General features: G+C 45.4%; 9 protein-coding genes across 9 annotated transcripts, besides 4 other annotated features; 3 read left to right on the top strand and 6 right to left on the bottom strand.

The window, feature by feature from the left end:
* Window positions 1-4: 4 nt before the first annotated feature.
* Window positions 5-32: a sequence feature (GC_rich).
* Window positions 33-433: 401 nt separating this feature from the next.
* TSTA_040390 (uncharacterized protein) lies at window positions 434-1468 on the bottom strand (the record flags this gene model as incomplete). Its single annotated transcript, XM_002484467.1, has 2 exons — window positions 434-1328; window positions 1404-1468. 2 exons carry the CDS (start codon window positions 1466-1468, stop codon window positions 434-436), a joined length of 960 nt encoding a protein of 319 aa, XP_002484512.1.
* Window positions 587-1399: a mobile genetic element.
* Window positions 1469-2081: 613 nt separating the features above from the next.
* On the top strand, window positions 2082-2955 carry TSTA_040400 (uncharacterized protein; the record flags this gene model as incomplete). Its single annotated transcript, XM_002484468.1, has 3 exons — window positions 2082-2242; window positions 2302-2771; window positions 2852-2955. Exons 1-3 carry the CDS (start codon window positions 2208-2210, stop codon window positions 2953-2955), a joined length of 609 nt encoding a protein of 202 aa, XP_002484513.1. The 5' UTR covers window positions 2082-2207.
* A 237-nt stretch (window positions 2956-3192) lies between these two features.
* On the bottom strand, window positions 3193-4707 carry TSTA_040410 (uncharacterized protein; the record flags this gene model as incomplete). Its single annotated transcript, XM_002484469.1, has 3 exons — window positions 3193-4085; window positions 4261-4426; window positions 4618-4707. 3 exons carry the CDS (start codon window positions 4705-4707, stop codon window positions 3193-3195), a joined length of 1149 nt encoding a protein of 382 aa, XP_002484514.1.
* Window positions 4585-4785: a mobile genetic element.
* A 2109-nt stretch (window positions 4786-6894) lies between these two features.
* On the bottom strand, window positions 6895-8264 carry TSTA_040420 (monooxygenase, putative; the record flags this gene model as incomplete). The annotated part of the gene is made up of 2 exons (XM_002484470.1): window positions 6895-7347; window positions 7410-8264. 2 exons carry the CDS (start codon window positions 8262-8264, stop codon window positions 6895-6897), a joined length of 1308 nt encoding a protein of 435 aa, XP_002484515.1.
* A 1844-nt stretch (window positions 8265-10108) lies between these two features.
* TSTA_040430 (uncharacterized protein) lies at window positions 10109-11329 on the top strand (the record flags this gene model as incomplete). Its single annotated transcript, XM_002484471.1, has 4 exons — window positions 10109-10125; window positions 10195-10284; window positions 10327-10531; window positions 10586-11329. The coding sequence occupies 4 exons, from the start codon at window positions 10109-10111 to the stop codon at window positions 11327-11329; spliced, it is 1056 nt and encodes a 351-aa protein (XP_002484516.1).
* A 381-nt stretch (window positions 11330-11710) lies between these two features.
* Window positions 11711-12618, bottom strand: TSTA_040440 (L-kynurenine/alpha-aminoadipate aminotransferase, putative; the record flags this gene model as incomplete). Its single annotated transcript, XM_002484472.1, has 2 exons — window positions 11711-12246; window positions 12273-12618. 2 exons carry the CDS (start codon window positions 12616-12618, stop codon window positions 11711-11713), a joined length of 882 nt encoding a protein of 293 aa, XP_002484517.1.
* A 997-nt stretch (window positions 12619-13615) lies between these two features.
* On the bottom strand, window positions 13616-16873 carry TSTA_040450 (uncharacterized protein; the record flags this gene model as incomplete). Its single annotated transcript, XM_002484473.1, has 9 exons — window positions 13616-14093; window positions 14377-14448; window positions 14500-14913; window positions 14964-15601; window positions 15688-15821; window positions 15992-16131; window positions 16259-16547; window positions 16598-16671; window positions 16695-16873. The coding sequence occupies 9 exons, from the start codon at window positions 16871-16873 to the stop codon at window positions 13616-13618; spliced, it is 2418 nt and encodes an 805-aa protein (XP_002484518.1).
* A 3404-nt stretch (window positions 16874-20277) lies between these two features.
* TSTA_040460 (ankyrin repeat-containing protein, putative) lies at window positions 20278-23383 on the bottom strand (the record flags this gene model as incomplete). The annotated part of the gene is made up of 3 exons (XM_002484474.1): window positions 20278-21495; window positions 21526-22825; window positions 22854-23383. 3 exons carry the CDS (start codon window positions 23381-23383, stop codon window positions 20278-20280), a joined length of 3048 nt encoding a protein of 1015 aa, XP_002484519.1.
* A 667-nt stretch (window positions 23384-24050) lies between these two features.
* Window positions 24051-24080: a microsatellite.
* A 205-nt stretch (window positions 24081-24285) lies between these two features.
* Window positions 24286-26084, top strand: TSTA_040470 (uncharacterized protein). The gene is made up of 3 exons (XM_002484475.1): window positions 24286-24601; window positions 24674-25571; window positions 25631-26084. The coding sequence occupies exons 1-3, from the start codon at window positions 24310-24312 to the stop codon at window positions 26037-26039; spliced, it is 1599 nt and encodes a 532-aa protein (XP_002484520.1). The 5' UTR covers window positions 24286-24309; the 3' UTR covers window positions 26040-26084.
* Window positions 26085-26227: the final 143 nt, after the last annotated feature.

Raw genomic sequence — 26227 nt, forward strand, 5'->3', positions numbered from 1 at the left:
CTGTCCCCGGGCCCGCGCCCGCCGAGGCGCCCTTGAACCTTGATGAAGATGGGCTGTCTGAGTGATATGAAAATTGTCAAAACTTTCAACAACGAATCTCTTGGTTCCGGCATCGATGAAGAACGCAGCGAAATGCGATAAGTAATGTGAAATGCCCGTACGCTCGATTACGAACTCTCACCTATTCGTACTGTAAATCCTACTCCCACCGGTCTCACAAATCCCACAAATCCCACGTCTCCTACGGCTCACCACCGCTGGCTTCCACGGCTTCCTCTGCATCAAGGCTCGTACTTGTGTCAACGCTGGTCCTTACTGTCGAGCGAGCTGACCTGGTGCTCGTGTCAACTACGTGCGCAGTCGTTCGTGTTCCCACGTCAGTGTCCTTGTCATTGACAGCTGGATTTGCTGCTTCTTCGTTCGTGCCTAGTGCTTACGGGTCTGCCTGTCGGAATTGATCGAGTACTCTCGTATCCATTATGAATTGAGCGACTGCAACCGCAGCGGCTTTCTCAGTGAGTAATGCTTGCAGATCTGTTGTACGCCGGAATCCCTTGATTCGCGACCACATGAGGTTCCATTCGTCAATATATATTGGGCATTCCATGAGGATATGCCTCACAGTGTGTCCAGAAAGTCCACACTCGCAGTATAGTCGGTCATGTCGATTGATGCGCCACAGGTAGTGAGCCAGCCCAACGCGCTCCGTACGAAGTTGTATGAGGATTGACGACGTGGCCTTCCGGAGGTAGTTCCAATACGCAAGTGTTTGCCAGGAAGGCTTGGTGACCAGCTTCTTAGTGGGTTTCCCTGCCTTTTGCTTGTCCCACGATCTCTCCCATGCATTCTTGGCTGATTGACAGACCCTGCGTTTAGCTGCCGCTGCAAGCATGGTCCAATTCTTGATATCTCTAGGTACGACTTGATGTCGGGCTCCTACGAACGCCGCTCGCTTGGCTGCTCGGTCTGCTGTCTCGTTCCCTGGTACTCCTTCGTGTCCTGGAATCCACCGTATCTCCACGTTGATTCCCTCCTCTATACATTCCTTGAGTAGTTCCACACAGTCGCGTATGTACACCTGACCAGAGACCATTCGTGGGTTCTGGAGGGTTTGAAGTACTGCCTGGCTGTCTGAGAATATCACTGGCTTCCTTACTATCAGCCGTACACTCTCCTCGGCAAGCCAAAGCACTATTTGGAGTGCGAATTTAATACCACATGCCTCTGCTGCATACACTGTTGATGTGTCTTCTGTACCGATGCACTCTATCTTTTGCTTTCCTAATGCCGGGATGACCATTGCTGCTCCAATATAGCCTTGGTAGCCGCTACCGTCGGTGTAGATCATGAGATGCTTATTCTTTTTGAGGATTTGGTTGTGGATAGATACTGCTCGTTCTCACTCGTCAACTACAACTCGAGGAGGCTCTTGCCATGGTGTCTGGACCAGGCTGGTTTTCCATACCATAATACCCGCTTCAATCCATACTGTAATGGGAGGTTAGTCCGTTGGTTAGACAGGAGGAATTATCAATATGGCGGAAGGTCGTTCGGTGACTTCCAGATGTTCATTAACAAAGGGTACTGTTCCTAATGTACAGAGACTGAAGCTTGAGAAAGGAAAACAATCCTAGTTACAAGGAATCTCCTTCTTATGCATGCGTGAGTCGCCGACAGGAGATATCAAGTTATCCACCTAATTGGTGTGACTTGTGGCTTGTCACAGATATCATATGTACTGTTTCAGGCTTTAGTACTGTTACACATACCCGTCCATATTTCTTAGCCTCCATACTAATCTGCATGTTCAAAGCATTGTTCATATAAATTAAAACAAAAGGAAGACCAATATTAAGTTATTAGTGGTGTTCCGCAGTTTTGTCGAACCGAACTCGATTCTGCCGGACAAAACCGATTACGGTTAGCGTATCCCAAAATAATCTAGCGCTGTACTATGCCTAAAATAATATTAAGTAAACCTCCGGAAGCTCAAATCCATATCAATTTACATGGCGTATATAAAGATTATAGATTAGAAGTTTATATTTTGACACCATCACCGTTTAGCTATGGCGCTCGTGTTATCAAGAAGACAGAAAATACTTATTATTTTGATTATACTGCTAAGTTTACTGGCTGAGGACGAACATGCTGGTAGATTACCCCTTCGAGAATCCTATTATACACCATTCATATTCGATATTGATATGCTTAGCGATACGTGCCTACGAGAGAATATACGGTTTGGATATGCCTAAATCTAAAAATATTACAGTAGCTAACTCCGCGTTCTATTATTAGATTTGACCGGCAAGAATTCTGTCAAATTCTTCCTTATTTTGAGCTTCATACAATTTCATATACTGGACGAAGAACGCCGTCGCCCTCTATGGCTCTTGCAATATTGCTTGCACGCCTGTCTTACCCTCGACGAGTACGAGATCTTGAGATTTTTTTTGGGCGCTCATTTGGCTATATAAGTACCATTTTTAATGACGTCTTACAACACCTTTATCGTCGGTACAAAAGGCTATTAGAGTGGCATCCTTTACTTACTCAAGAACGCTGTAAAGCGTACGCCCAAATCCTTGAAGCTCAGGGCGCTATTCCTAGGGGCTGGGGTTGTATTGATGGGACTTTTAGGGCGACATGTCGGCCATCTAAAAATCAACGTATTGCCTATTCAGGATATAAGAAACGCCATGGCTTCAAATATCAAGGAATCATCACACCAGATGGCATGGTTCTCTCACTAATTGGGCCCTTTGAGGGTAAGATTGCAGATTCGAATATATTCCAAATATCAAGAACAGACGAACGACTTGAGGCTATAGCTGGCAATGAAAAACAGCTACTTTTATATGGAGATATTGGATATCAGGGATGTCCTTTTGTCCTAACACCATTTCCGAAGATTGGGGAATTATCTGCACGTCAAATCGAGATAAACGATAGGATAAGCGCTCACCGAATATCTGTAGAACAGATATTTGGGAAAGTTCAAAACCAGTGGCATGGAAATGCGCTTTATACCAATATGCAGCCAATAAAACAAGCCGTTGCTGCTTATTATGCTGTATCTATTTTACTCACTAATATAGCCTCATGTTTACGTGAGAATCTTGTGAGTAAAAGATATGGAATTGAGACACCTTCGTTAGAGGAATATCTTGGTGTTCTGGATAATGAGCCCTAACCCGTACGCTTTTCCCCTATCATTGAGATTAATTTATCAAGCTTCTCATCAAGATTTTTATACTGATTTTGAAGCTCTTTGACATCCCCAGAAAGCCGTTCCAATTCGCTTTTTTTTGCAACCGATTCAGGCTTTTTTGACGCTTGTCTATCCTCTTCTAATACGTCAACTAAGGCGAATATCGCTTCCTGGATAGACCGCTTTTTTGACGGCCGCGAGGCTGTAGCAGTCTTACGATATTCTGGTACTTTCCTATTATCAGACCCAGTATCATCCTCAGACGGCTTAAGCTCCTCTGGCGCTTGCTTTTTGGATTTTTGCAAGCCTGTTGAGACCAGTTGGTCTCGATATGCAAGCACCAACTGCGAATTTTCCTTATATTTGTTTTTTTCTGCCAACTTCTCAGCCTCATCTTTCTCATATCCGTCAATAAAGTCGTTCCATTGATCGATAAGCTCGTCCAACTCAGATGTAGCCTCCGCCTCTCTACCAGTAACGTATTGAGCCAGGTATAAGCGCCGTTTCTTAGAGAGCCTCTCGATCTGAGATTTGCACGATTTCCACGAATAAGAATGTCCAATAAGGCGCACAAATCTATCCTCAACAGCTTCCCAATATTTTCTCTTTGGTTTATAATCAAGTTTGAGGTCCAACGCGCATTTAAACAGCAGAGAAAGCTCTTCATCTTTGAGCGATCTCCCTCGCTTGTTATTCTTCACTTGAGATGCCGTATTTTGACTAATGGAAGCCTCATTCGAATCCGAGTCGTCAGTACTGTTATATGAAGTGGCTTGCGAATCGGTGGTACCCTGGGTATCGGTTGTAGGCTGCGAACGGACTGGCGGCGGTGGTGAGGAGGTTATTATAATATATTCGGTGGCCTGCAGCGCTGCAGCTGCTATATTAGCAGCCAATTGGCTCTCATTCGAGGTTGAGATTTGCGAATCCATACATATACTTTTTGAAATTGCTTTATGGATATTGTGCTAGTAAAGATATGTATGTAACTAACATTTAAATTAATTCCAAGCTTACGTACCCCAACAGGCCAGAGGTTTAGTCACATGACTTAGCGTCTTGGCGAAAGTTCGACAAAATGTCGAACAGTTCGACATTTTGTCGAACTTTTGCCAAGAAAATTATGTAATCAGTGTTCACCGCTTGCTCCTTTGAGAGGGCTGGGCGCCAAGCCGAGTTCGACAAAAGTTCGACACCCAGTGCGGAACACCACTATTACTTCATATATTCTCATTTGAAGTGTCACGACCTCGCTCACGGGAGTATTCGCTCACTAAGCCGTTGCGCCAAAAAGACCAGAATATTGAGGATGGTGGATCCTCTCTACTACTCTCTCATATAGTAAGGTTGCCAGAGCCGTCACATGAAGCACCATTCTGCTCCCAATGCTTTAAACATTCCACTTTTTCAAGAGTATCAGGCCCCATCTGCGCTCTTTCCCACGAGACCGTACGACGTGCTCCTGAAAATACTCGCTCCGGTTCATCACTCATAGCTGGAATTGATAATATATCAATTGCCATTAATGATAATCTTGTGTCAGAAGAATCAAGAATCCGCAGCCAATGGATTGACCAGATAGTGTTACACTACTGCACTAACGGAAGCAAGGATTATCCGTAACCATTAGGGTTAGGGTGTCATTCCCGATAGAGCATCGGTATGATAGGACTGATACCAGTGATACTCATGGTATGATGGGAATATCACCCGAATTACCTGACGGTATGAAGGGAATAAAGCCAGGAGGAATATATAAGAACACTCACTTACCATGTATCTAGTTTTGTTTATCGTCTTGAATTAACCGTGCTAAGTACCCCTTAGCTTTGACAACTTGAGTATACGTTCTTCTATCGAACCGGATATTCATCCTTTTATTAAGACTTTGCTTTCAAGAAGCCTTTCGTACTTAGAAGCCTTATAACTTCAGCGTGTTATAAGCTATCCGAGATATACTCGACGGTAGTTTGACCGAAGTTTCCGACATCTTGGCCAGCGTCTTCGTTATTGTTCTTGACACCACCATTTAAGTGCAGACATCTTACCAATATCATAAGATTCCCCATTGCTATAGTCCTCATATTGTAATAGGAGATTAGTCCGTTGGTTAGACAGGAGGAATTATCAATATGGCAGAAGGTCGTTCGGTGACTTCCAGATGTGAATTAACAAAGGTATTGTTTCTAATGTACAGAGACTGAAGCTTGAACATGTGACGGCTCAGCCCTAGCTTTCGGCTTGGCGTCACTTATTGATTGGGAATCCTTTGAATAAAGGTCTCCATCAATAAATGTGATATCAATCGGCATTGTCATTTGTTATTGATACGCACTGATTCCCTATTGAGATGCGGGTGAGTGTAAGGGCTCATTCAATAGTCATATTGGAAGCTAAGTACAAGAATACCAAACATGGAGAAAGAAAAAAAAAGCTAGGAATGTGAGGCTATCTGCAAACAAGATGTATTGTCGTGATCACGTGACAGAATCACGATGTTGGAACTCAGAATGAACTAAACCAATTTGGGAATAGGACAAGATTTGCGTATCAAGAAATTTCGAGAATTGGCATCACATTCCGACGCGATATTGAACATTACAAATCAACTTTACAGCCTATCTCTAGAAAGTTCGATTTGCACAAGTGTCGACTTTTGGTGATATCACTTCTATGGAATCTTGTATATAAAAAACAGGTTCAATACTCCTAGATAGTGGTTTTAGAGGAGTGCCGGAAAATAGACCTAGTTCCTTATACGTATTGTTTAACTAGTGCTCGCCTTCGCTTAGTCATCGCTCTAGTAAACCAACGTTCCGACAATCACTAGTCATCACGTGACCTTGTGATCATATTCTTTACATTTAAGGCGCTGTGTCCTTCAGCTTGTTGTGCCAGGCTTTCTAAGGCTAACCTTTTCTAACCCTAAGAAGCACATACGTAGTTCATGCCTGTACAAACGAGATGTGCGGCGCTAAATCACTTCATGTCCAGCCCAGTCCGGGGATCAGGGCCCGTGGACTCAGTGGGTTTCTCGGGGTACAAGCCCTAGGCCCCCATCGTCGCTCCCATTTCTAGGCTCACCTTAACCTTAACCTTAGAAAGGTTATGCTTGACCCTTACGCAGACCAGAGTTTAACTTCTACAAGAGATTAATCCGCATCAATTACAATATCCATTATAATTCGCCCTTCTACATTTTTGAGAGCTGATAGCAAGGAATTCTCTGTATTACTTGCTAGCTAATGTGTGTGTGAGGATCATGATGGGAAGAAGGATATCCTCGCTAGCAAGCGAGGGTATATCCTTCTCCCAACCGCGCTAACTACATGCGGAAGGCGGCGCTGGAGACAAAGGGAGGAACTGTTGGATTGTATGTAACAATCTCTAGCGGTTTATCTCAACGTATTAAGTTATGTATGCACAAGATGTGGGAATCCTTGATCCTTGTTGTGATTCTTGTTGTCTTCTAAGTACAAAATGTAGGAGATGTCTTTTAACCCCTATTCGGTGGATTCCTCGGCTAAGTGTGTAGCTCGCTTTGATTGGCTGATGATCTTTGTCAATCTGATTAGCCAGGTCTTTTAGCTAATCCAACAGGAACTTCCCATCAATAACATTCATCAAGAGGCCTTTATCGCAGAACGGTGCTCTAAACTACGGATAAGCAGCAGAAATGTCTAAGAATCGGGCAAGAGGTGTTGATGGTGCATCAGATCAAGCATAATGCTCCTGGCCTTCTCGGCCTGCTCCTCGATATCAATATCCCAAAGCCAGCGAAATCTCTCCTGCCATGTGTCCTGCAACTTCTGGCCGTCGTCGCCAATACCTTCATAACAAAGGCACAACAAATCTGCATTTTCTTTATTACTGGTCACCACCTTTTGGCTACGTTCCCACCTCACGGCATTATATGCCTTGAAAGCGATAGCGACAAGCTCCGGGGACGTTACGCGCGTGTCCGCTAGTAATTCGGCTAGGACATGCGCATCCTCGATGGCTTGGCAGGCACCAGCTCCCTGATGCGGCGTAGAGGCGTGTGCGGCATCGCCAAGGATTGCGACTTTCGATTTCGCAAAGGTAGGAATGTGAGGATGCTCGAAAATGGCCCATTGGGAGGCGTCAGACATGTACTAAACAGTGATCATATCAGATCGGTACTGTGGGCGTTCAGAATAGTTAGATATTGAGATACCTTCATGATCGAGTTAACATACTCTCCCATATGCTCAAAGTCTCTCTGCATATCCTTCTTGCTGGCCTTGCGAACCCATTCATCGCTGTTCCAGGTATCATTCAGCGTACAGAGACCGACATTGACCTTCTTAGCGCGCATGATGGGATAGGTAATTGCGTACGCACCCTTTCCGATATACCAAGTTGAGACTCTCGCACGCTCATCGCCCACAGCTTCCACCAGGGTTTCCATGTCAAACACGGCACGGTAGCCGTACATGCCGCTGTACCGTGGTTGCACTCGTTCAAGATCATCGGGAAATAGAGACTCTTTGACTTTGGAGCGAATGCCATCGCAACCGACGACAACGTCGGCCACAACGGTTGTGCCGTCTTCGAAGCTTAGAGTGACGCAAGCCGTATTCTCTTCCAGCTTGACCAGACGCTTTCCGAATTGAGCCACGCCGGGAGGAATGAGATTAACCAGCGCATTTAGGAAATCGGAGCGTCGCACTGTGGTCTGATCGGAGGGTAAGGCATTCAAAGTCATAAGACGCTGGCCTGATTTCTCGCCAGTAGCCCAGATTACCTCAAACCAAGTCTGACGGAACTTCTCATAGCCTGGACTGTCTGCATGCGTGGTGATGAGCGAGTCGTATATGTCGCGGATTTGGGGATCAATGAGCGGCATGGCGCGATGGGCAGCTGGGCCAATTGATAGACCTAACCCTATCTCGCCAAAAGCCGAAGCTGCTTCATATATTTTGACCAAAACATTGTGTCGTAGTAGGCCAATGGCTAGAGTGAGGCCTCCGATGCCGCCTCCCACGATTGCGACCGTGAATTGCTTCTGAGAGGCGTTGCCACTGTCCATGTTGAAAAGTCGGCGTTTAGTACCGTCTCCTTTCCCCTTTATTTTCTTTTCTTTTTTTGCCTCCTTATTCTGATACGAAGAGGCTACCTCCCTAGTTTCCAACCTTCTACAATGGCGATTTTATCGTGGGCAAGATACAACCTCAATTTTCAGTTGGTGCAGAGCGGAATAATTTTCCTAATATAATACGTAGATAATTTAAATTACCACCAGGAGCGCTAGGAATTTTGATGATACACGACGGGAGTCGAAGTCTGTGTTCCGCGCAATCAAGTCCTGCAGTAGCTTTGCCAGAGGTAGGTAGTATGCACTATATCGTGGACCCAGGGTCCTGCGCCGCACGAGGGATGCACACTAGTATCACGTATGTATGGAATTGGACAAATCAATGATAAGTAGGGTGTATGGGCTCGAATCCTGCGGCCTTTGTGATATGCTACGAGTATACAATCGTGGCGATTACCGAAGAAAGTGGCTTGTCGAGAAAGAGACAGGGATCTTGTACGACGCGGTTTTCGTAACACATCTCGTATGAATCTATGCATAATATTTGTTGAAAAGAATCCTTCTAGCATTTTCCGAGATACTTTCCCTTGCAGAAAGTTCGATTGAATAGTCAATGTTCGAGAAGGGCTCCGTTCACAGCAAACAGGATATTGAGGACCTGTGTGACAAGGCCGCATTGGTAGACCATGGAAAATTGGCCAGCTCTAGAAGCCTGTAATTGTAGATAAACGAAGATACCATAACCAGTCCTCTGGATCTGATTTGTAGGCGCTGGGATGCACTAGCCGGATTCTTCCCAAGCCTTGTTGGACCTGGTAAATGCGGACAAGGAGTTCCATTAGATTATAGGAGCCCTAGAGTCAGGCTGTTTGAAATACCAAGTCAGTCGTATAATATACTACTTCCTTCTCTTTCCACGACTACGTCATAACTGCCCACAGCGTGTCGTCCCGTCACCATGAGCTCACAGGTGACAACAACCGATACGAACAGGGCCTCTGAGCTCCTCATACCCACCATCCTGACCACGATCGTTGCTTTTATCATAACCGCGCTACGGATCTATGTACGCATGCAAAGATCAAGTTGCTGGGCTGGAATGACTTCTTCAATGTGCTAGCCATGGTGAGTTGAATGATGCTTACAGGATTTCTTCTCACGAACACAGCCTGTGCTCATCAAAAGTAAGCAAAAAAAATACATAAGGAAAAGTTAATAATATCTTTTCAACTACAGGTTACCACATGCGTAGTGATGGGTCTGGTCATTGGGGGCACATCCAACGGAATAGGGAGGCATATCCAGTTCCTGGAGAAAGATCTTAGCGCCGCAACATATAGCATCATGCTCATGCGGATCGCTGAGTCTATGTTGATCATATCGACTGTTTTTGTGAAGATCTCAATTAGTTTGTTCCTGAAACGACTCTTGTATGTCTTCGCTAGAGCATTGGGTACTCGCATCTCGCTAACATTATCGTTCCTCTCGCAACAGTCCCACTGACAGACGATGGAACACATTCTTCTGGGCTTTTATCGTATTCAACACTGTTACCAGCTTGGTCGACGCTGCCGTAATCTTTCCGCAATGTACGCCGGTCGAATTTAACTGGAACAAATCGATCGACGGGCATTGCTGGTCGGACGCTGCCATCAATGCGCTTGGAATAGCCCAAGGAAGTGAGTATACTCAATCTGCTTCCTCACTGTTGTCTCTGAAGATTAACGCTAATGATAGCCATTGCTGCCGCCACCGATTTCAACCTTTCGATTCTACCAACAGTCTTCCTCTGGAATATCAAAATAATATGAAGGGTTAAAATTGGCGTCTGTGCCATCATGGCGTTGGGTTTTGCGTACGTCGGCCTGAATTGTTATTACACTGACTCTTACAGTGAATAACCGGGTAGCTGACGTACGTACAGGAGTGGAGGTTTTGCCATTGCGCGTACCGTCCTGGTTCCTAGCCTGACTTCAACCCAGGACCCGACATGTGTATTTGGTCAACCCCCGAAGTATGCTACACGAACATACCTAACCTATCTAATTGATTATAGGGGACCTAGTGCCGCTCTTCAAGTGGGCAGTGTGAGTATCACCTCAGAATCCCCTGAACAGAAAGTACTAAGACAACCCAACACCCAACCAGACTCGAAGCAACATTCGGTATTATTGCAGCTGCAGCACCCTCTGTTCGTCCTTTACTTGGTCATAACTGTCACAGGAACACGAACGCAGCCTGCCGGAAAAGGCAAGGAATTTGTAAGTGTTCATCGTGCTCACCTTACAAAGAATTGAGCGCTAATCTATAATTAGGTACGACGGGCAATCGTCCCCTTTCAGATCACCTTTGCGCCTATTACTCTTCTGATGGGAACGTACATTTTCATAGCCCTCGGTCTCCCCATCATGCAAGCTTCCACTCTGGCCACATTTATGGAGCCCCCTGTCATCGCCGGTGGTTATGGCTTTTCATCACTGCAAATGGCATTCTTCACCATGACGACGTGGGTGGGCATCATTTGCGCACAGGTGTATGGCCTCTTCTTCAACGACCAAACTCCTCTCTGGGTTGCTCGTCGACGTGGTGGTACCTGGCATACGGAATATCGTCTAGCCAACACTATATTGCTATCTATCCTGCTGCCCATTGGTCTGGGTCTGTGGGGAGCTGGTCTGCAACACCATCTTCATTTCATGGTACTTGCTCTGGGATCGTTCCTGATCTGGTTCGGCGCTCTTCTCGCTCTGCCTGTCTGCTATAATTACATTATCGAATGCTTCTTGCACAATCCTGTCGAGGCCTCTGTCTCGCTGAATGCATACCGCGTCACCTTTGGTTTGATATCGGTCTTCATTACTACTAACTGGCAGGCGGCTGTTGGTATTGGCTGGATGTGGGGGATGGGAGCTTTTTTCATTGTGTTTGTCGATCTCATCATGATTGGACTTATTCTCAAAGGACATGTTGTCCGTCAGTGGACGACCAAGTTGAGTAAGACTCTTGCATTCACTGAAGATGGTGTGGCTATCAGCACGAAGCATGATGTGGTTGCTTAAGACTGTCTGGTCTTTATCTTAGGGTACCTCGTAGTAGTAGTCATATCAATGCTACTTCATCCCTGGTATGTAAAAAGTACCTAACTTATATATTGACCTATGATGTTATAGACTTTTATATCAGACCCTTCATGGATAACAAACTACATACAATCTATCAACTTACTCTGCATCCTTCAACCCAAACTCCGACCTCAGCGCATCACCAAATCTCTTAATGGCTTCCTGCATTTTATCTACTGGAGCCGCTGCCAAAGTAGCACGGAAAATATCTTGTCTTCTGCCATGTGCTAGTCAGATCGGAACCAGCTTCCTCGCAACAACAGAACGCCAGGGTCAACCGAAGCCAAGAAGATAGCTTCTTCGATTTCCGCATGTGATTTATTTTTCCCTGAGCGTAGCCGGGGTGTTTCTTTCAGGGGACTCAAAGTGATGAGCGAAACGTTCAACGATTTGCTCTGATCCGACAATCCAACCGGTGCGAGTACCCGGCGAAAGAACCTTGGAAAAGGACTCAAGACGGAGAACGCGGCCATCGACATCGACTTTTAAGAAGGATGACAACAAGACTTTCAAGAATTCCTCACAAGAAGACGGAGGAGGCACACCAGCCTTGTAAGGCTCCACTTGGAGGAAACAGTACGGTTCATCCTCGCCAATAAAGATATCATACTTCTGGCAGACTTTGTAGACTTGTCGTCGTTGAGCACTCTGGGTGGCTCCTGTTGGGCTCTGACCAGAAGGAACGGTGTACAAAAGATGAGGCTTTGCGGCACTACAGGCCTTTTCATCCCAGTTTGAAAGGAGTTCATACATGTCTTCGGACAGTAGACCTTGTTCGTCCATTTTGGCTGCGGCAATGCGGATTCCCAAGGGCTGGTGCCGCAAGGATGAATTGCTGTTTGATTCCAGTACTTCTATGATATTGTATTTATTGCATAACCGCCTATCGATAAAGGACGACTTGGTTTCAACTCCTCCTCTTCAGTAATAAGTTTACCAGGGTACCGTTCACTGGTCATGGCGAAGACGCCGTGTGCACCCATAAAGGCGCTCCGTAGGCTTGTTTCATCGTAAATATGGCCACTGACCAAGCTCAGACGATTGTCAGTAGTTTGGCATTCTGACAAAAGCTTCTGTGCTTTGCCTGAGCGGGGATCTTGGGTAAGAGCTCGGACAAACCAAGGACCACCATATTCGTCGCTCAATAATGCTCGAACGACGCCAGAGCCTTGGATTCCCGTGGCGCCAACGACGACTATGGTTTGTTGCGACTGAGTGGATGACATGTTGTTGAGACTTTGCGGCAAGGACGGGAACAGAGTAGTATATAGGACGAGAAGCGTGTCCGGTAGATTCTGGCTAACCTCAGGTACGGTACTCTGTTGACAGAACTTGGCTGATCCCGCCAAGAAGATTATATATTCTTACTTATAGTCTAACAATTAGACTATAGGAAATGAGCGTAACGTTAGTGTCGGTTTAGGTACGTCCCGTATCACGAAGCGTAGGATATCGTAGCAAGGGCGGCCCAACTGCCCTACGTGGTGATCCTGCTTATAAGCACGAATATCTGTATTACTGACCCCCAAAACCGTAGGGGGGCTGGGGGTGTAGAGCTAGCTAAATAGGAGGTCTTCGGGAGCGCGCTAGAACTACCGTTTTTCCCATTCTGGATCTGTACGTGCGGCACAGATAGTACACGAATTGCGGTACGTTCCGGATCGCGTTCAAAACAGTGAACATAGCATTCCAGAACTAACTATCGCTATGGATTAATAACCACAGCCGGAGTCGCGGAATTTATGGGATCCACGAATAGTGGGCACCAGAACATGTGTGGAGTGGAACGAACATAAACCTGTTTATGAGTGATGGCTCTGGTAACTCCTGCTTTCTAATCGAGTCTACTCCGTAACTATATAGTCTAGACCTTTGACAAAACTTGGTTCGCAAGGTTCGAGAGGTAACAGCTTAGATCTATGTTAAAGCTATTAGAACCCTGCAACGCTGGATCTAAATCAGGTTGTAGGTTTAGCTAGCCTTTTATACCCTAGTAAGGCGCACTAATTCAGGTCTAAGGTATTTCAAATTTGGCCCCTGTAGCCAACTTTGGCTCCGGATGACAATTCAGAAAGACAGAAAACTCCTCCAGACCAAAAGTTCATTGGTCCAAGGAAGCACCAGCGCTTAATTACCGTTACCCTTCTTTTGGAGCGCCTTCTTCCTTTTTGGCGTGTCTCATCCTCCGAATCATCTGTTCTAGAAGCTGCCGGAAGAATGTTTTCAAACAACCTCTGTAATGGTGGGCTGAATGTGCCCTTCTGGGAGTTGTATTATTGGCCGGTTTCGCGTAGATGAATTCACCAAACCTTTCGGCGGATTGATAGCCTTCACATCGCCACTTGAAACTACAACAGTCTCTAGCTCCTTTCCTTCCTTGACAGACTCAGCGACTGATTCAGGGTTCAGGCTTCGATCGGTTTTCCGATCAAATAAGAACCTCCGATTCCGGATACACTTTTTTGCGAGACGTTTTATCTCCAGGAGGCTCATATCCTGCACATCAGGCTTCTTGTTCCCATCCCCGTGGTACCATGCAACTTTCGATCTTGGCGATGTATCAGCTGATTCGTTCTGATTCCCCATTTCCATCATACTTCCAGGTTCTTGGTTCTCTGCATGGAGCTGAAATTGATTTCCGTTGTGCAGGTCAAGCTGTGGTATATCTTTGAGCTCTGCTTCCAAGCGAGCAAATCCATTCCTTGGCTTGTTGCAGCTCCTTATGAAAACTCTCCTTGTTTTTACCTCTTTCCTCGACCGACTGATCAATCTGCGCCTGCAAGGCCTTATTTAATGACAGGAGCATACCTTTTTCTGAGTCGGTTAGTTTGCTTTGCTCTTCCAATTTAGCCTTCATTTCTTGGACGTCCTGTTCCACTTTTTTTTTGTTGCATTTGAACTTCAAGTGCCCTTTCGAAGTCCTTTCTATCCTTAGTTTCCTTGTCAAGTTGAGCCTGGAGCTCAATTTCTCTGTCTTTCTTTACCTCCTCCTTTCGAGACTGGTCGCGTTTAGCTTTTCGTAGCTGAGCAATGATCTTTTCTTTCGCTTCGAGTTTCTGATTCACCTGTTTTCTTTGATTTGGAGATTATTGATGGTAGTCTGGTACTCGTCTGCCTCTTCTGCGAATCGCTTTGTGTTCTCCGTATTCTCAATTGTCAAAGCCTCAATTCGAGCTTGGGAATTCCCATCGTCGATTGATTGTGCGGCTTGGTAGTCATGGAGTTTTCCCTCTAGATAGTCTCTTTGCTGCACCACCGCTCCGTTTGTTTTACGAAGATCTTGAAGTTGTTGTTGAAGCGCCTCATTTGTGTTTTTCACCGATACCATGCTTTGTTGCAATGATAGAATCTCATCCTTTGCTTTCTCCAACCCCTCTTTTTGGAGCTTTTCCCCTGCCTCCAGTTCTCTTACTCTTGACTGCATTTGGGCTTTCGCCTTGTCAACTATCGAAGCATTTCTGGCCGCGTTGTGCATTCTGCTCTCGAGATCCCCTAGCTGAGATCGAAAATTTGCAATCTGTCTTTCATGATTTTCTGCGTAAGCCTTTCTTTCTGCCACGAATTTGTCAACCCGCGCCTGAAGTTCGAGATTTTGCTGTCGATGCTCTGCTTATCTCTTCTGGTGAAGTCGAGCTCTTCTTGAAGTGCCCCAATCTGGTCATTGAGTTTTTGCAGTGCATCCCTTGTTGCATTCATGCCGTTCAGAGGCTTGGAAATGCTGAATGCCGGCCCAAGGGGGTTGGTAGAGATTTTGGAGAAACAATCTCCAAAGTAGGCATTGCATATGGAGACACGGATTGAGAGCGCGGTGACACCCCTGGCCGTCATTCTCCACTGGGCTCCAGAAAGCATGGGCGAAAAGTCGTTCCCGATAATATTTATATGCAATGGACGCCCAGAACGGCGCTTTATACTTTCACCGCCGTCTATGGTTCGGAAGCGGAGTTGCGTGGCTGTTGATCTTTCTGTGGCAGTTGCACACATGGAACAAATCTCATCCTGGAAGCGGGCAAATAACACCTCATCGTAGATGAATTCATTAGGATTTCGAGCACCCAACAATACAGCACGGGCCTTCTCACGGTCGGGATCTTGCGATTTGAGGGTTTGGATCTTGTTTGATTCAAAGCCTAGCTGATAAGCGAGTGTCGCAAAGGTATACCACACGGTTATGTCCTTCTCGGGTTGAGGTTTTGATTGCCCAGCGTCCTTCAATGGGCATCCTCAAGCAAGTAGGTGAAATTGCGAGCTGCAAACAACCAGAGTTGCCAGATTCCTAACGCTATTCTGTCTACCTTTTCCCCGGGATACGGTATTAGTGAGTATTTCTGTACTTGTATCAAAACCTCATCGTCCTTCTGGTTGATATCTGTGAACATTTCTTTGAAGGATTCGTCGATCGACATCTCTTCCTCGTCCGAATTCCGGTCTGACATGGTTTGTCCAGAAGCCCTTTCATGATAGTGGCTAGCGCCTCCAAAAATCTTCTATTCTCAAAGAATGTATCCAAGGTTGGGATCGGGCAGTCGATCAAGAGAAGGTTCTCTAGAATATTGTTGCGGGCTTCAGTATTCTTTATCCTTGGAAATAGGGCTCCACTACTCATTCCTTGTCGTATCATATTCTCATCTTCTTTACAGAATTTTGGGATCCGGCTCTCAAGCTTTCGTAAAGTCGGCCTATCTGTCATATTAATCCATTCCGTGTTATTTGCAAGAGCTCTATCCACTGTAACATCTCTGATATGGCGTAGGTATCGGTGGTGTTCTTAAATATTCGTCAATGACGGCCATTCTCATATATTATAATCCTCCTACCTCGTGAGTTTTCATAGCTATGAGATCCTTTTTTTTTGAGATTCTCAACCCCGCTAAGAGAGCGGGGAAATTGAGAAAGGCGTCTAGTTCAGTGACGTATTTCTTGTGCTTCTTATCAAAAAGCTGTTTGAGGATCCCCTGATTACTCGCCGATAACCTTGCCCACCATCGTCCTTCTGCGAAGCGGTATGTCCTAACCGCATCCATGTCGTTGTTGCGGGAAGCCTCAGATCGTTGCTTTCGATACACGCGGATTTTGGAATATATGTCGCCATCACAAAAATTTGTTTGGTTTGAATATTGTTCTCTTAATTGACGTCGCAGGTAACCGTCCGCCTCTACACTCACGTCAGTAAGGCATGATTGGATTGAGAAACGATACACCAACCATCCAAATACAAGTCGACAGCCCACCACGCATCACACTCTCGCAGTACTTCTTTTGCAGCGGCTATGCGGACTCTCCATCAAGGCACTCAACATACATATCTGGCCCGAACTTCAGGAGAATTAACTTTTCGTTGTGAGGAGCTTGCAGTAGTTGATCCAATGTCATTTTCGACAATCTCAGAACTGCATCTAGGGTATTTTGGCTAATAATCGCTGGTAATCTGTTTGCAGGTTCCAGGCGCTCACATTGGGCCTTGGCAAAAATCTCTTTCATTTTCTTGATGTTTTCACTGAGATCTGAGCGGGACTGCCTCTGCTGAAATTGGAGTGCATCAAGAGGGATTTTCGCTGTGCCTCCGTAGCTTGAGCTCCTCTCCCTAAACAATTCTTCCTCGTGCCTTTCAAAAAATATTTGGCAATTCATGATGATTATTTTTCGGAAATTGCTTGAGAAACAAAATATTTGAACTTCAAGGATCGTTTCGGGATTTTGCGTTCTCCCGGGAAGTCTGGGGTTGATACAACGGTTCGGAAATCCATTTTTGGATGTCGAGCTACTTTTGGACGCTAAAGCCCCGTTTTGGCGCAGTTACAGATTGGAAAATATACACAACCCAACCCCATTCACGCGATTGAAGTAGGCCATTTAGTCTTGGATACAAGGGAAAAAATGCAGCACCCTGCTCCCTGGCAGTCAAGGTTTTTCCAACTTTAATGGGACAAAGCTTCAAGATTTGGCGAGAAATTAGGGCTTCCATGTCAGGTGATTGAAAGTCCCGACGGCCCCTCAGCCAAGAAGATATAGAATAAAGGGTTCTTAGATCAATTTGATATACCGTCATGTCTCTACGGTTGTCTTCGGGGATATAGACTAGGATATCGTGCTCGTTGAAGGCTAACAAAGTGTCGCATGATCACTATGTTTTTAAACTAGACGGGAAATATATGCTACAAATGAGAGGTACGTAGAAACCACAAACAACTAAAAAGCGACACTAGAAAACAGATTTTTGCATGAAGCTATGGGAAAAAGTACTTCTATAGAACTGCCAGGGTAATATTTGGACATAGAATATCTACGGAAGATACATTTTATCCGCGAGGACCTACTTTGTTTCTTGGACCTTAAATCTTACAAAAGCCGAACGCTAAACAAAATCCCACTTCCAATCCATAAAAAATAATTGGTGATCTAAGCCCGGTAACAAAACCGCAAATATAAGCAGAGGGAAGGATTTTCGCGAATAAACGAGGCTCCCAAGACCCATACCACCTGGGAGCTACAGCGCTCAAGAGTCACCTCGCTCAGGAGTCCTACCGCTCAAGAGGGACCCAGCACAGGAGAACACCATCCTAAGAGAATACTCTCCCAGGAAAAAACTCTCCCAGGAGATCCATGGAAGCTGACTAAAATACTGTCGCTCAGGAGGGATCTCTCCTAGGAGAGATCCCTCTCGATTGTTTCCAACACTGCTCTATGGCCAACAATCAATAAGCTCCCCTACGCGTACTTGAAGATCAGGGAATTGGCCTTGCCACCAATAATCATAATGGAACCTATTGCCTTGAGATGGTCAGCAAGCATATATGCCGCTGCCGAACCATTAGGAGTGCCAATAAGGGCATAGAACTCGTCATTTCTAGCATCAATGATAAGATTTTTCTCACTTGACACGTCATGCTTGTTAGAGATCGTAGTGATGATGCCCTTGGTATCTGCAGGAATAGCATATTCGAAGTATTCAATATGGGAGGAGATAAAAGGGGGATAAAAGGAAGTGAGTTAGAGGTGGCAGCTGTAGTTAGCCTAGCTTGGTTAGCTCGGCTCTGTTTACCTACACATAGGTAGCTGATCTCCTTTGGAGACTAGCGAGACACAACTGAATACAACAACCTCGAACCTACACTTTACCTGTGTGCACACCCCTGTGATACCAACAGTATCCTCGTTCGTTATCTGATGGTGCACGAGGCCTTTGATCTCCTCCTCGGGGATATAGTGCGTCTTGAAGACCCTATATTTTCAGAATAAGGCATCGGATATCTCAATGCATGGCGCTTTCTTCGTGTTGTCAGCTGCGATAATGCCAATCTTAGGACTGTACGTGGCGTCGCAGTACACATTCCCACCAAACGGCACATTATCCTTCAGCTGTACATTCCAGAAGCCCTCTTTCCGACGTCGACTCCTAGGAAGGATTGAAGCGCGTCGCGATAGTCGGGATCAGCGAATTCCCCATACTGTCTATTGCTTGGTGGGTTTTCGGCGAGCTGCTTGGATGTTATCGATGGTCCTTGAAGACCTCAAAGAGATGGAAGCCAGTGGATTGAACGGTATAAAGTCTCTTCCTGTTGAGATTCTCTTCGGCATTGTCAGGTGTCTTGATAGGTGGGAGCTTATAAGGCTTTCCCAAGTTAGTAGGCAGATGAGAAACGTCTGCTTGCCCTCCATATTTCGCAAAATTAGCATCGAATTTTCAAATCAAGGATTTGACTTGCTGGAGAATATTCTAAAATCGAACTTGCACCGATATGTCGTGTCCTTCGAGTACGTCGTCCCATGGCTGCTAAAACCTGGTACGAGCTCCCAAGCGAATCAATCGTGGAAAAGGCTAACCTCCATCCAGAGCCACGAGAGTATGAGATATTCAAAACCAATATCCTCACTGCTGAAAATTATGTTGAGACATGCCAAAGCTACGACGATGTTGATGGCCGTGAGGATTGGGATGAATTGGAGTATTTTTCGGGCGACCACCCTTCATATACCCGTGTTTTCAAGACACTATGGAGGACATGTGCCGAGCAGCAAGAAATCATAGGGAACAGAAGAGATTCGAGTTTGATAAAGCCCACTCGGCTAGCATGCTAAACGGGAAATTGACTTGTTGTAGCGTGTTCCAATCAGGTATTGATGGGTCCTTAGTATAATCCTTCACGACGATGTAAGGACTACCAGTACTAGGCTTGATCTTGAATGTGTCATTTTGGTTGATATCTTGCCTGAGATCCACGGGAAACTCTGTGATATACGTTGAAAGCTGTTTTTGAAGGTTTGTATTATCTCTGATTGTGAATAAGAGCCATCGTCTCCGGCTAGCGGATAACAGAATGTGATTTGCGTATAGAGTCTGTTGATACGAAATTGCTGGCCGAGAATGTCTAGAGAGAAAATCATTTAGATCGGTATTGTACGATGCGGCCTGCATATTGTCATTACGAGCCTTGATGTATTGTATAAGACAAATACGTATTCGTTCTTGATGCTCAACTTATACGATGTTTCGCTGCGCCGGCACCGATCCGGAGACGGAGAATGATGTCAATTGATTTTATAGATTGATATTCTTAGTTATGCAACATTCCCTTACAAAATAGCCAAATGTCCATACAAAAGAAGTTCCCAATGGCGCAAACTATCGAACTATTCCAATGGAAGACTAAGTAGAATACATAACCTCCAACGGATGGCCTGAGTGACAGCATCTCTCGATTGACGGAGTATATGTTATAGCCTGTGACGTTGATTACACCGCGTAGGGAGAGGAAACTGATCTCTTAAGATATTTTTTATAGTAAGACGGCATCAGGAGCAGCTGTCCTATAATTCATATTAGTGACTGAACACATATCATACTATATCATGTACAATATCTTAAACCAAGTCCATTCGAAGTTTCACTCTACAGGCTTCTGTTGAAACAACTTCAAAATATGCTCGTTACCACAAGCGGAGGCGACATCTAAACAAGTCCGTTGTTGAGCGTCCTCAAGCATAGGATCCAAGCCTATACCCGTAAGGAACTCAAACCAGTTGACAAGGTTCTTGATCGGCACCGTTCTCTCTTCTTCAAAATGCACGAAACGGCTACTGTTCAACTTTCGGCGAGCCAAAACATGGAGCAGCGACGATCCTGCATTATCACGTGCAAAGAAATCTACCCCAACTTGCTTGAAATACCGCAAATAATGAACATCGTCATGGTTCTCGAGTTCTCTGTTGTGAATATACCCGTAAGGTCCTCCAGCTCTCAGCTGGCCGCGTGCAATATACTCAAAAATTGGAGAATTGCCCGCTTTGTTGCGTGCGTTAATGTCCACACCAAGGCTTTGAAATTGTTCTATACGTGATTTGAAGCGAAGGGGCCTCAGAGCGAAGAAATGCAGGGCTGTGTTTCCATTCGAGTCTGGTTGAAGTGGATCGGCGCCTTGTTCGAGCAGCAGATCGATGTCGCGTCTACATCCACGTTCGCTTTCTCTGTCGAAGTAGTCGCTGAGGTGTGGTTCCTGTGATTTCAGTACGTAATGAAGTGGAGTATCACCGGCTTTATCGGGCATGTGGACAAGGTTGGGGTACTGATTGAAAAGAGCCTTGAGGCACTCGTATGTTGTCTCTTCGGGCTCATGTTTCATGAGGTTGTGCACAATAGTCCTTCCTTCTTGATCCCGAGCGGTGAAATCTGCTCCACGGGCGAGAAGGTCTTGAAATTGCTTCATATTACGGCCTCGGGAAGCGGCTAAAAGCAAAGTTTGGCCTGTGCTATCACGTGTTTCCATTTGAAGGGATGGTAAGTCAAATAGTGGCTCAGCGACGAATCCTTTATGCAAGATCTCATGTATGACGGTGTATGTTTTAGATGTCCACTCTGATTCTGGACCATCTTCACTTTCTATGTCACCCTTGAACGTTCCGTCGCTGACACGATGAAGCTTCCCAATAGTGGCGTATGGATCTGCACCATGGCGAAGGAGCACTGTCATCATGCGCGTTCGGGAAGGGATAAGGTCATTGTCTTTCACGCGGTTGTCTTGAACTCTGCAAAACGCTGCATGGTACAAAGGTGGAATTCCTTCCAGGATTCCATTTGTAGGTCGCCTTAGATTCGCAAAGTCCCCCTAGGCGAGCAAAAATTCCAATAATTCAACTTGATGCAGCCCGATTGCGGAGAATATGGCTGCTGAGGAGATCTTAGCACCATGTGATAGAAGCAACTTGATCAGGCCAGTATCGGTGCCGGCTTTTGACAGGCAAGATTCCCCATGGTAATTCACAGTATTGGCATCTGCGCCACTCTCTAGAAGAATTTTTACTGCTTCCTTGTAAAAGACGCCCTTGTATCTTTTTTGCTCCACAGCAATGTGCAATGGAGTGTCCCCACTCCCATTGCGCACCTCCAGGTCAGCCCCTTTTCGGATCAGGTAAGGCAGCGCCTCGTGTACATTCCACCAAGTCTTGCCCTTGGCAATATCATGTAGAACGCTGTGACCTGATACGTGCTCGCTCTGCTTGCCATTGTCGACGAATACCCTCTTCCTTGACGTTGCATTGATATTAACGCTCATATCTTCAACAAGGAACCGAATCACTGCCATATTGGGAATTTCTCGATTGCACGCGACTTTAAGTAGCGGCTCAATATCGTTTTTGTGCACGTGGTAGGCAGTCTCTGCTTGATTGCACCACTCATGATCATCGAATTTCGACGCGACTTCCCGGGTACAGACACGCTTTAGAACATCGAACAGGCCAAAACGCGCAAGGGTGTGCAGGAGAGGAATGTGACCTGATATCCAAAACCCGCCGAGTTCTGAAACATCTATGTTTGATACTGTTTCTTTCACCATGTCATATTGACGAAGACCCAGTAGTTTATTTAGATAAAGGGCTCTTGATTGACGGCGGGATGCATTATTCGTTTGCCGGCTGTTGTTACTATTTTCCTGCCTCAAAGATGACCTTTCACTTTCCACGCGAGACTTGGTGGCAACAAAGCCCTCAATTTCCGACCCTTGGAGAAGGTTCATATCGGGAAGAAAACGTGACTGTAATCTTAACAGACACTCGGCAGTATAGTCTCGTCGATGAAGTACAGCGGCGTCGAATGCTTCACGAAGAGAGCTTTCAATCCCCGAGATCTTTGCCCCGTGAAGAACCAGAGAGTTTAAAATGCTGTCTAGATGGGTTGAATCTGACTCCTGCGTTAGACTATGGCTGCGCCATTTGGACCCATCCAGATCATCAGCACTTAGTGGCTGATGGTGATCACGGAGGAAGATACTGCCAGCTATTTTAGCCTTCGCACTCCCATTTTGAACTATTCTTCTCCACCGCGATTGTTCAACTTCAAAATCAGCACATGTCCTGAGCGGCGTGTATCCATATTGGCCAGGTAAATTAGGATCTGCACCGGCATCTAGGAGTAGATCTACACTTTCAGGACGACCGCTTTCACGCATCCATACTTACCGCATACGCCAATAGCATTGGTAGTTCCTGCCCGACAGTCGTTGTCGCCCCCGATGTCGCACCAGGTACAAACGCCATTTGATGATCGTATGTTACCAACCAATCACCAGCGGGTTCATGTTCAGGCAGTTTGAGCTCTGGGTTGCGCTTGTTTATTGCTTGTGCAAATATCACCCTAGCATATGGGGGATCAAAAACGAATGTTGTTTCGTTTGTCTCAGAGTTTTTGATTTCTACCGTTGCCGAGGTCCCATCTATAGAGAAGTAGTATCCATCTGCCTTCGGTAGCATTGCTTTCTCTATTTGTTCCTTCACATGACTTGCAGTCTCATTGTCAAACCGGGTGTCGATGAAGTACAACTCATTTGGGCCCGCCCTTGCCACGTATGGAGTATCTGGCGCTATAACCTGGAGGCCGTACCATGTTTCGATAGTCTTTGGCACATAGCTGCCCCGATACTCCTCTAGGAAGGTTGGCCCACCCTCGGATAGTCGGAATAGGTGCAATAGCACAACAATTAATAGCGTGGGAAGCATTGCGGTATAGGGATGAGTTGTTGTTTTCGTATTTCCGTGTTTTTGTCGAGTAATTTAAGTGGTCAGAGACGCGCGTTCGATTCAGCCAATCAATAAGCAAATAGTTCGTATATGATTGCCTTTAAAGGGACTTCTAAGCCCTGATCCAGCCTAGATATTTATAATATCATAGAGAATTCCTGGTGGCTTACCATGCTATGAACGCTGACATCAATTTTACAAGTCGAGAACATGAGTAACTATTGGCCAACGTATTGCTGCCGCTGCAGCTTACTTGCTGACGTCCTGGATGCTGACCGCTTATATGCTGACCGCTTATACGCTGACTTCCTGTATAAAAATGATAGTAAATGCTGACCCCCGCATGTACGGACCACTACCTAGTGCCGGGAGCTTGAAGCTTATCTGTTGGTTGTGAAGACCAATACAGTGCCTACGTAACTTGAATTGAACGAGACTGGATGGACAACAGTGATTGTTATTCGAGAAAGTTAATGCTGAGGTATATGCTGGCTGCCTCACAATTTCACAGCCATTACCATTAATAATATCTATGATGGGAAATCACTGCATATGGGATTCATTGTGATTGTATTAGTTTTACTACTTCTCGCTAATTGTAGGGGCCTAGTCATAATTAGGATCAAATGGAAGCAATTCATAGATCAAAAAAAAAAAAAAAAAAAAAAAAACAAAATCAGAATGAAAGAAATGGATAGAACCTTGGAATAGTCCCGTGACCCCGTAATGTGTAGATAAAGATAGTAAATGCAGTCTTATCACACGCATGTTACTGTTTGTTGGTGGGGTAGTGCCGTTACATTAACTTCTTTTGACTTGCTTTTTTGGAACCCTGCAAAACATGATAAATTTGGACCATCTTTAATTACATATCTACTTCTACACAAGAAAAACTGACCGATCAAATGTCTACCTCCTACAAGAACACAGTGGTACCCGACCAAGACGCAGTCAAGTCCCTACGCGAGCTGACAGCATCAGTCCAGGATCTCTGTAGTATCATCCACTCAGAACATAGCAGCTCTCGTCCCGATAAATCTCGAGAAGAACTAAAGGCTAAAGATGCGATCTCAAACACAGTCTACGAGCAAATCAACAAGGGTCGGCCGGAAAAGATCCTGGACTGGAAAAAAGTTGAGCTGATGCCTGTCGGCGAAATTGAGGTGGAGAACAAGCAATTTAAGCAGAAGTACGAAGGTGTGTGTTCACTCAACCGTCGCCCTGACAGAAACAAAGATAATGTATGATACTTACACTATTACTTGGCAGACTTTTGGAAAGATATTGATGAATCCACCCAGTTGGAAAAGGAGGCTGCTGTTCAGGCCTACACGTCGGCTTTTAGCCGATTTCAAGAGATATACCGTCTCATCGGATGGCGTGACAGAGACGACGAGGATGCGATGTTTGACAAGATTGTCCTCACAGAATCCCGCGATCTTCTCATCGAGTCCATCTTTGGCTTCGAGGTATATCAAATGTCCCAACGTGGCGAATTTTGCGAACGATCTCGCATGCTGTTTGAGCATTCTCGTCTTCCACGACTACTCATCATCCTCGTCCGGATTGCATGCAGGCAGATACATATCATCACTGCCTGTGGAGCAGACAAAGTAATGAAAGAAAGACCATTTAATGCTCTTACAGTTGTGCGTGTGTTGGCTCTTACAGCACGTATACTGAAGGGTAGTCAAGTCGCCTCATCATTGTCACTGGAAACGCTTCTTCATCTATGTTACGCACGTCGAATCCTAAATCAGCCAGATGCCAATGATGTAGACACTTGTGGTAAACAGTTTGACTTGTTGTATGATTGCTTAACGGCTCTAGATTTCACGAGGAAGTTTCGAGAAATCAGAGAACCTCTATGCGAACTTTTCTACTTACGGTACAAATCCGAGTCGATCCGCGAGTTATTTGACCGTGTGAGGACTTCTGAAGAGGCCACTATCGGAATCGAATGGTATCCAGAGCTACCACTAGAAGAGAATACTGACTCAATGTTTCATCCCGAGATATTCACAATTCCCTATCTACAGAGATTTGGACGACTAAATATAGAATGGACTGATTGTTTGGACGAGCATCTAAAGATTTATGCAAATAGGAACTCTATCAGAGTCTTTGCTCATCCCACCTTTTTCTATAACGGTATTGATTTACATAAGTAAGTACTGAATTGTTGAAATGACACAGTTAATATCTGCTAATCTAAGGTTATTGAAGAGCTAAGCGCGACTATCATGAATCAACATTCCGAGAGCTGTCTCGGACTTACGGTCTACTGTTTCGACCAACATCATCCAGAAACCTCCAGCGTCTAAGACAATATGTCACCGCTGGAGAGGATGACCAAATACTTTGGTACAACAGTATGACATTCAACGGTCGTCCTATCCATCGGTTAAAGCCTTATTTGGAAAAAGAGGTTGCTACTAACCTACAGAAAATAATGGACATCGATCCCGTTCGATATCCAACCAAAGACATTCTGTCGGAGAGCTTTTACCGCTGTTCGCTCCCACCGACTACACAAGTAGCGCTCGATATCGCCAGTCCATTTGGGGTAGTCAAAAGAATCACCAAGCGATTGGACCAACATACAGTACATCAACCTCAATGCAACAAATCTTAGATCTCGCACCGAATTATCCAGAGGATCTCAGATTCATGATTATTTCCGTAATGAAAACAGCTTTGCTGATACGGAGTCCTTTGTGCGATTCCCCTATTTCGCGCCTCGGCTTCGCCGGTTAAAGACGTATCTGGATTCGCGCCAGCCAACCACAATACGTGAGCTATGGTATGATCGCAGGGATTATC

The sequence above is a fragment of the Talaromyces stipitatus genome, genomic scaffold (genome assembly GCF_000003125.1).
Source record: "Talaromyces stipitatus ATCC 10500 scf_1105507295515 genomic scaffold, whole genome shotgun sequence".
Classification (NCBI taxonomy): Eukaryota; Fungi; Ascomycota; class Eurotiomycetes; order Eurotiales; family Trichocomaceae; genus Talaromyces; species Talaromyces stipitatus.

Coding starts and splice junctions, on each gene's coding strand:
- TSTA_040470 (XM_002484475.1), top strand. CDS start 24,310: ATGTCTACCTCCTACAAGAACACAGTGGTACCCGACCAAGACGCAGTC. Junction 24,602..24,673: donor ATTTAAGCAGAAGTACGAAG/GTGTGTGTTCAC, acceptor ATTACTTGGCAG/ACTTTTGGAAAGATATTGAT. Junction 25,572..25,630: donor AACGGTATTGATTTACATAA/GTAAGTACTGAA, acceptor AGGTTATTGAAG/AGCTAAGCGCGACTATCATG.